The sequence below is a fragment of the Rutidosis leptorrhynchoides genome, chromosome 3 (assembly GCF_046630445.1).
Source record: "Rutidosis leptorrhynchoides isolate AG116_Rl617_1_P2 chromosome 3, CSIRO_AGI_Rlap_v1, whole genome shotgun sequence".
In the NCBI taxonomy this organism is placed as follows: domain Eukaryota; kingdom Viridiplantae; phylum Streptophyta; class Magnoliopsida; order Asterales; family Asteraceae; genus Rutidosis; species Rutidosis leptorrhynchoides.
Genome location: NC_092335.1, coordinates 221,467,910 through 221,477,047, shown reverse-complemented (window position 1 = coordinate 221,477,047; position 9,138 = coordinate 221,467,910). Strand labels below are relative to the sequence as shown.

At 33.3% G+C, this 9,138-nt stretch overlaps 1 protein-coding gene across 2 annotated transcripts; it reads left to right on the top strand.

Moving 5' to 3' along the window:
• Window positions 1–510: 510 nt before the first annotated feature.
• On the top strand, window positions 511–6,887 carry LOC139897239 (uncharacterized). Of its 2 annotated transcripts, XM_071879932.1 has the most exons (10): window positions 511–974; window positions 1,116–1,183; window positions 2,413–2,522; window positions 2,989–3,057; window positions 3,493–3,608; window positions 3,689–3,743; window positions 4,008–4,128; window positions 5,118–5,165; window positions 5,836–5,930; window positions 6,371–6,887. In XM_071879932.1, exons 2-10 carry the CDS (start codon window positions 1,159–1,161, stop codon window positions 6,467–6,469), a joined length of 738 nt encoding a protein of 245 aa, XP_071736033.1. In that variant the 5' UTR covers window positions 511–974; window positions 1,116–1,158; the 3' UTR covers window positions 6,470–6,887. The 2 variants fall into 2 exon arrangements, with proteins under 2 accessions (XP_071736033.1, XP_071736032.1); XM_071879931.1 differs by lacking the exon at window positions 1,116–1,183 and having other exon boundaries at window positions 514–974.
• The last annotated feature ends 2,251 nt before the right edge of the window (window positions 6,888–9,138 follow it).

Here is a 9,138-nt window from a genome sequence, read left to right as displayed (position 1 = left end):
ACAATAAAACTTACAATTATATCCTTAGATTTATCTTGAGACTTGAACCTCTATTATTGTAAATAAGGACATAATAGTCAATTAGGTGTGTATGGATCAATATTGAGTGTGTGAGTATCATCTCCCATTAATTAAGTTAAGTTATATTATTAATTTTTTATAAATGTAAAAAATTAGGGGATGATTCTAACACACCCTTTTTTGATCCTCACACACCTATTTTAACCTTTTACTCTTCTAATAATACTCCATTTCTTTAAATTTGTGTGTGAGGATCAAAAAAGTGTGTGTGAGAATCATCCTCAAAAAATTAGGGAGGTATGAAGTATTATTTAATGCTGACCCGCTTTTTTTTTTTTTTTTTTTTTTTTTTTTTAGGTTCAAGCCCCACACTGAAAACAACCCTTCACCCTGCTCCTCTAAATAATTCCGTGTTCTTCCCACTACAAAATGACTACCAATCACGCATATTCGTTTAACTCTGCACTACAGCAGATATCACGAATATATATAGATAGATATAGAATCTATATCTATCAAGTATATATACACATTATATTCACACACAATATATTATACAGTTAGACTAAAACGTGCTTGATTCCGAATAATCCTTTACACTACATTACAATACAATACTATAATAAGAAAATTTCGTTCTTCTAAAATCGATTCGACTTCACGATCAATTTTCTGCATATTTCTATTAACAATCAGTCGATCAACGTTCGTTCTTTACGGTTCTTTATATTGCATTTGTTCAATTGATCAACGAGTAATCGAATTTAGGGTTTTAGATTCAATTTGGAGACGGAAAGTATTGGTAATTGTAGTTGAGGGTAGGTTATGGTGAAATTGAAGGTGTAATTAGTTAGAAATGGATGATATAGGAAGCAGCGGTGGCGGATCATTTGTAGCAGTTAGAAGGATTTCACAAGGACTTGATAGAAGCAATACTTGTCAAACTAGTTCAGGTATAATAAGTATATAAGTATATACATAATTATAATTATATATTATTGGAGAATAGCTTGTGATTAAGGTGATTATGATTATAATATGTGGAATTGAGTTCATACAGAGTAGTAATTATAATTATGTGTTTTACATGCCAGGAGTTAATTTGTAGAAGTTTGGATCTGTCTCGATTGAATTTAGATGATTACTTGCATTGAGTTTTGTGGTGAGTTGAGTTTGCTTATCAAACTGTCAATTGCTTTTCCTTAATATAATGATGTTATGTAGGCGTAAATAGGTTAGTTGAGATGTTAAGTTTGAGTTGTTGTTTAGTAAATGATTCAGTTAAAACAATGAGTTCATTCTACGAGTTATTATGAAATAGTATTAGGATGAAATAAGAAACTAAATATATGTGATAATGAGAAAGCAAACTGATTCGCTACTGTTCAAAGCTGGTTTACAATTTCTGTGAATATGCTAGGATATATAAATTCGTGATGTGATTCGGTTAGCTATCACACTTCTCACCATTTGATTTTAAGCCGAGTTAGTAATATGTAGGATCATAGTTTTAATGTTGGGGAAGTACACTAAATACCATTAAGGGGTAGAAGAAATGAAATATGCAAGCCTCTATGTGTGCTTATGAACTCATTACCAGAGTTTATTGTGCACGTGTTCTCTTGTAATTCAGGGATATCTAGTTAGATTTGTGCAAATATAGCTAGAATCTAAAAGCTAATTAGTTACTTCTTTCAGCTCTGGTGCTTAAATACCTTTTCTTTATAATCTCATTTCTCATAAATAAAAAATAAACAAAAAACTGTTTTATGGATCTGTTCTTTATTTTGAGTACTGTTTCACTACTATTGAATATGTCATGTAGCTGCTTGATTATTTTACTGGAATGTAAGCCATGTATTTTGATACTTAATGTTGTTTCTTGTCTAAGATGTTCATATAGATACTTGGTTTTGTCTTGGTAAGCATACTTGTACCATATATTCTTTGGTTTGGTTGACCCTTTTCCATTTTGGGTTACTCATGACCGTACAGTGTTGGCCTACTTAATTATATCAATCACATTGATTACTGAATTCTGAGTCCTTGACATGCTCTCCATGTCAGCAACTAATTATTGCTCACCTAAATTGTGAAAACTCATTGATGGTTACTTTGCTTTAATTGACACTTCACAGCTTTAATTTATTGATTGGTGCTTTTGGCTTCTAGATAGTGGAGGAAACAACTACTGTTTTATGTTTACATTTTAAGTCATGAACTTTGATTTTTGCTGCTATCAATCGTAATCATGTTTGATATTTGACAATCAAGTGAAGATGACACTAGTTCTTTGTTAGTTTATTCTTTTTTAAAGCATACTAAATCTAAAACCCTGGTCATATGACTTTCAAACTCACTTGATTGGATATTGTTTCTTATGAATTACAGTCGAGGTAGTCGCAGGGTCAGCAGCATGGCTTGGTAGAGGCCTTTCATGTGTATGTGCTCAGAGTAGCGAAGATGATTCCCGTCTGTCATTTGATTTGACCCCTGTCCAGGTTCTGTTTTACAACAAGACTACTAATCATAATATTGATAACATTTGATTTGTTTATTTAACTATTATCCGTGCATGCTATGTTTAAGGCATGGTAATGTTTACTGTTGGATCTTCCATGAACATGATAAATAATAAATATGACCAATAATATCAAGCAAATAAATAGTCTTCGTTTTATAATATCAAGAGTTGGTGTTTAAGATTGTAACATGTCTTCTGATGTGAATTCATGTGTAACATTGGTCCATGGCAATTATCTCTCCATTTGATCTGATGTACATATTTATTTTCAAATGAGGGTCCATGTGTAATAAAGTTGACATTTGTTTTTCAATTGTAAATATAATATATAATAAATAAGTTCTATGGCTTTTACATGGTTTGTTATACATAATACCTTCAACAATTGTTAATGTGTTATAGATGTTTGATTATGATACTTTTGTTTTCCTTGAAGAAAACAGGAGGATTGCTTAATAAGGCTGCAAAACAGATTAGACATTGCTTACGATAGCTCAATTCCAGAACACCAGGTACATTTAGAGAACAAACACGTTTTTGATGTGTCCATCATTTAGAGATGGCGATCTCGACCCATTTACTTATAGATTGGGTCAATTCAGGGTATCGTTTATCTGTAACAGATGAAATGAAAAGATATCATCAGAAGAAACGTGTCGAATGAGTTACATGACTTTAAAGTTAAACAGAATAAATGCATAAAATCTTATAAATTAATTTTTTAGTTATGAAAATTAAATTTTTTGAACAAAAGAATTTTTGGGTCGCTACGCATACAAGGCATTGCCCTAATTGAAATGTTAACCCACTCACACATACTGTGACCTCTAGTGGCATTGGCTGGTCATACTTTTGAAAGTGCACAATTGTTTACCAATGTAAATCACACTTTAAACAACGAGAAGTGGTTTGTTTCTCATATCGTGTTTTACTTATTGTTTCTGCAGGAAGCATTAAAGGCATTGTGGAAAGCTGCTTTTCCCGAAGAGGAGCTTCATGGTCTAATATCTGAGCAATGGAAGGAAATGGGATGGCAAGGAAAAGATCCTTCCACTGATTTTCGGTAAAAAATACACTTTTTGTTTTAATCTTTATTTACCATTGATCTTATATGTATTCTAACGACCTGGAATTTCGTGATAGGGGTGGTGGGTTTATCTCTTTGGAGAACTTATTGTATTTTGCGAGAAATTACCCGGTATGCCTTCTTCTATTACTCGTATAGTATATCTGATATCTGATAGCTTTTTGATAATTTGTAGTAATCAATTATGTCACATTTCTTTGGAACCAAATGTAAAGTCTAAATGTAAATACTGGTTAATAGTTCTGTAGGAAAAATTGCTCCATTTTGTATTTTCATAACTGTTTTTAGGTGTTCCCTATTTCCGGTTGCTACTTTTGGAAGAATTGATTTATCTTTTTGATACAATGCGGTGTAAAATGACTACATTGTATGCAGAAATCATTTCAAGATCTTCTTCGAAAGCAGGAAGGTGATCGGTCCATGTGGGAATATCCATTTGCTGTAGCTGGTGTCAATATCACATTTATGCTTATTCAGATGCTGGATCTTGAAGCAGGTTCGGTATATGTTAAAGTGTTCATTTGTTAAACTCAACCATGTAACCTGTGTCTACATGATTAAGAGTGATCATGTTTATTTTTCAGTGGAACAGATTTTAACCACTGTAGTTACTATTTTATTGTAAAACCAATATTCTGCTTTGTCTCCTACTAGAAATGGCAAAGTGGGTTGTTTTTTATTGGGTAAAAGGGATGGGATGGGGGCAGGGCCGGGACTCAAAAAAACTTCAAATTCGTGGATTGTTTGATTGTTTGTTATTTGCTTTGGAAGAATCGTAATGAAAAGATTTTCAAGAACAAAATTGGGGCGGTTCCTTCACTAATCTTGGAGATTCAAACCCTATCTTTCGACTGGCTTTCGAGGAGACAAAATCGGCATAAGCTCGAGTGGCATAATTGGTTTTCTAACCCCATATCGTGCTAGTTGCAATCTTTGCAACCTAATTCGTGTGTAGTCTTCTGTATTTTCTTGTTGTTTTTTAAGTGGCCACAATGGCACCTTTGTACTTATATCGTTGATTAATATAATTCCTACTTGCTTTTCAAAAAAAAAAAAAAAAAAACTTCAAATTTCTGGGATTTCTTTTGTATCATCAAAAAATGTCGAGAATGATTAAATTAAATAAAACTTTATTTTATTAATCATACTTTACTTTATTAGAATAACACAGTAGCTGTGCATATATACTTTTCTTGTAGCCTTTTAGAGATCAAACACGATGCCATTGACCCATGTATAAGTAGCTGGCTCAAAATTGCTGCTTTTTGTTGACCATCTGCATACAAACTTGTCTATCTTATAAATTGCTAATGTCTTCAAAAGGGTATAGATTCTGATTTACGGGCTAGGTTGTCATGCCAAGTATGCCTCCCAGTAAACTTTGATCAAGAAGTTATCATTAACTTTCAAAATCGTTTCTAAAAGAGGTATGTTCCTTTTGTTAGTTGTGTAGTGGGATAACAGTATTTTATCTTCTCCCTGCAGTAAAACCACGAACTTTGGTTGGAGCGACCTTCTTGAAGTTTCTTTCAGGTATTGCACTCCTGTTCGTTTTTATTGTCTTATAGCGTTTAACGTGTTGGAACTGGTTTCCTTGGGTCATTGTTGTATACTCGTCTTATAACACTAACGTTCTAAGAGTCATGGAGATCCGTTGAAACCGTTGGTTGATTGACCATGTGGTATGGATCTGCATAGAGGGTACAATTTCAACCCATCTAATAAATTTGTCATTTTGGGCTATATTTTTTTTCTAAAACTGGGCTAAAAAGAAAATGGTCTAAGGGGTATATATTAACAACATATATGACCTCTTCAATTATTTATTCACAATATAGATTGTTTTGTAATAGATAGCCTTTGTCATTATGTTTAACCAGATAACTAAATCAAAACTGACAGAAAGTGTTGAAGTTCCGTGTAGTCAACTCAAACTGTAACAATATTTCCCGTCAGCCAATTGCCCTACCCTCTTATTTAGCCACCTTTACCTCTACTATTATTCTCCTTTTCATCGTCAAATTAGATTAGATTGTTTGCAGAAAATGATGATTAGAATAAGAACTTTGTTTCTAGTTGAAATCCAGTCATTTCATAGTTAGGTGGTTTATGGTTTGGTTTTGTTACACACTGCTACGTTAGGAGCTAGTGAACTCTTTTTTTTTTTTTTTTCCTTATTTGTGCTTCCGTTTTTGCTGGACAGATAACGAATCAGCGTTTGATCTCCTATATTGCATTGCCTTCAAGTTAATGGATCATCAGTGGCTTGCCATGCGTGCATCTTACATGGATTTCAATGTATGTACTTTCTTTATCATACAACGATCATATATTAACTACTCCGTAATTTAGATTGACTTTATTTTTTTCATCTTCCTTTTTGAGGTTATTAAGAAATTAAGAATTAAGATATTAAGATGATTTGCCTGACTGGCAAACAGCCCTATCTTTTGTAACTAATAATATTTTTTGACCCATATATCCTGTTGGAGATTACCCAAATTGACCAAGTTATAAGTAAAAGGTTTGATATTTGCTATTCCTTTAGCAAAAAAAATCTTCATTCTGGCGTAAAACATACCGGTCTTTTCTTATACTTGGTTGTGTTCACTAAAATGGGTAACAAGTGAAAACTATGGTACCGGAGAGGGTATTATCTGCAGCTCACTGTTCTTTATTATTTTTTTTATTTTTTTATTTTTGTGACATCTATATATGCTCTTTGTTCTTGAATGCAGGCTGTGATGAAATCAACCCGACATCAGCTGGAAACAGAACTTTTAAGAGAAGACATAACACAACTTGAGGAGTTACCCTCGTACACACTCCTTACTTGACCATTTGTTTGCTTCAACGTATATTAGTTGCACCGGTACCATTTGTTACTTTCAATGTTTAGCATAATATTACATGGATGGATATGGCGCATATGACGCATCAATGTTTTACTACCGATTGCCTGACGTTAGTTGCACAAAATTTCCTACTAGAAGTCCTTGTTGAGCTACAAATTTCATAGCTGTAATCGAAAATGGTATAAACTTACAATTGAAGATGATCCAAGTTCCTCACCAATTAAAAATTAAATCCGATTAGGTCATCTCATGTTCTAATTATCATATGATGATAAAGGAAAAATTACACTTGTGGTTTATCATATTACTAGCCGAGTCTTCATATTTTATTTTTGTTGGAATAGTTCTTATGGTACATATTTCAAATTTTATTTTTGTTTGGATACTCCTTAGTCCTTATGGTACATACTAGTTATTGAACCCTCGCTTCGCTCCGGGGTTCGATTTTTAATGTATTTTATTGCGTTTAGTAAAATAATTTTGTGGCTAACGATGATGTCGTTGAAGCGCAACTCGAGTCGAACTAAAAGGTATAACCCGTGAGAGATTTAAATGCTATTTTAAATTAACAATATATGTGCATCTCCGCGTTTCGCTATGGAATTGTCGACTTTTAAAAATTTAACGCAAAATCAACGTGTATGAAAAGTACCCCAAATATTTAGCGTTTTTTAAAAAGCGTCCGTTTTGCGTATAGCTAGTGACATTGTGTTCCTAAAATTATTTCGAGTTTAACGATGGTGTCGGAAAAATTTAACTCGTTGCGAGCGAGAAGATATGACCCGTTGAATATTTGGGTGGAGTTTATTTAAGATTTTTTATGAAAATGATTATTTCACACTTTACCCCCTGTTTAGGGGGTCGATTTGAATTTTTCAAAAAAGTGTGGCGGCCTTTGTTGGTAAAATGAAATTTAGTTAAAATTAAATAAAAAAAGGTGAAAAGTCGAAAATGCCCCTGATATTATTCATAATTTTTGTCTATTAGTTAATATGTAAATTACAGGGGCAGTCCTACACGGGAGTCCTTATAATTACACTTGTTAATTATTTTCATTAAAAGCCTATTACTGTGATTTTTTCACAAATTATAAATTTATGTTGAAATTCTTATTAGACAAAATTGCTAAAATTGTTCATATGTTTGTCCATGTTTGTTTGCTTTTTTCATCCCTGTATTTTAAAAAACTGCAATTTCATCCTTAATAGCGTAAATGTGTCTCAATTTATTCCCTAATGACATTTTTAGTCTCAATTTCGTCCCCGTATTAAGTGAGGGATCCGCGTAGTATGCCAAATTTTCACGGGAAGTCCAAACACGCAAGGTCACTAATCCATACTTTATCTTGCAAACGACCAAGTCAAACATAAGTTAAAGAATGAAATTAAAAGTTCAGCTAAACACACGGTCGAGGTACGGTCGACCGCATAGTCAACCGTGAAACCCCAAACTGAATTTCAACGCAGTTTTGTGAAAACAAGTTGCACGGTCGCCACCACGGTCAACCGCAGTGCGACCACAGTTTTCTCTATTACCATTTTCGACCAAATAAAGTTTGACTAGTTTCCGACATCTATAATTCATGAAACCTTTCTCAACATGCTTAGATTAGATGCCTTCTCCATAATCAAATGAGTTTTGGTCATAAAAACACTAATTGCGATTAATTACGCCTAATGACATCTTAATGGCAAATTAACCAAGATTAGGCATAACACATAAGTGTTAATCAACAACTTGTGATCTTAATTCTTATCTAGATATCCTTAGTATGATCATCAAGTACCAACACACTTAAGCCAATGTCACTAGAACAATAATTACTATTAGAAATGACTTAGTGACTAATTAAGGCTAAATGAGGAACAATGCTCTCAAGGTAAACTAGTAATGAATTGTAATCCTAAAACACACTTAGATACATTTAGAATGGTCACCAAGTCCCAACTAGATGTAAAGATCCCGACCTTATCCACCTGGACGAAGTCTTCAACATATGATCCCATTGCGAGGTTCTGTCCTAAGCATGCCATGAAGGACTCCAAGTAATGTCTTTAAGATGAGCAAATGCACAGCGGAAGGTTTCTTTCATACCTGAGAATAAACATGCTTAAAAGTGTCAACCAAAAGGTTGGTGAGTTCATAGGTTTATCATAACAATCATTTCATTATTTTAATAGACCACAAGATTTCATATACATAAACGTTTTAATAAAGATATTCTAAATGGTTGAGCACTTGATAACCATACTTAACATTTAATCAACGTAGCATATTCCCTTTATTATGAAATCTCACTACACCGTACCAAGTGTAGTCACCAAACGAAGTACTGTGCAACCGTTGAATACTGGTCGTCCAGTCCGGTTGGGGTTGTCAGGCCCGATATATCTATCAACAGGATTCGCGTTTACAATACCCATGTAAATATTAGTTACCAAGCTACAGGAAAATATGCCAGTGGTACAACTCAACGTAGAATGTATTTTAAGTACTTGTGTTTATCTCGTAAACATTTATAAAAGCAGCGCATGTATTCTCAGCCCAAAAATAAATTTTGCAAAAGCAATTAAAAAGGGAGCAAATGAAACTCACCTAATGTATTTTGTAGTAAAAATACATATGACGACATTTAACAAGTGTAGGGTTGG

Coding starts and splice junctions, on each gene's coding strand:
- LOC139897239 (XM_071879931.1), top strand. CDS start 878: ATGGATGATATAGGAAGCAGCGGTGGCGGATCATTTGTAGCAGTTAGA. Junction 3,744..4,007: donor ATTTTGCGAGAAATTACCCG/GTATGCCTTCTT, acceptor CATTGTATGCAG/AAATCATTTCAAGATCTTCT. Junction 5,166..5,835: donor CTTCTTGAAGTTTCTTTCAG/GTATTGCACTCC, acceptor TTTGCTGGACAG/ATAACGAATCAGCGTTTGAT.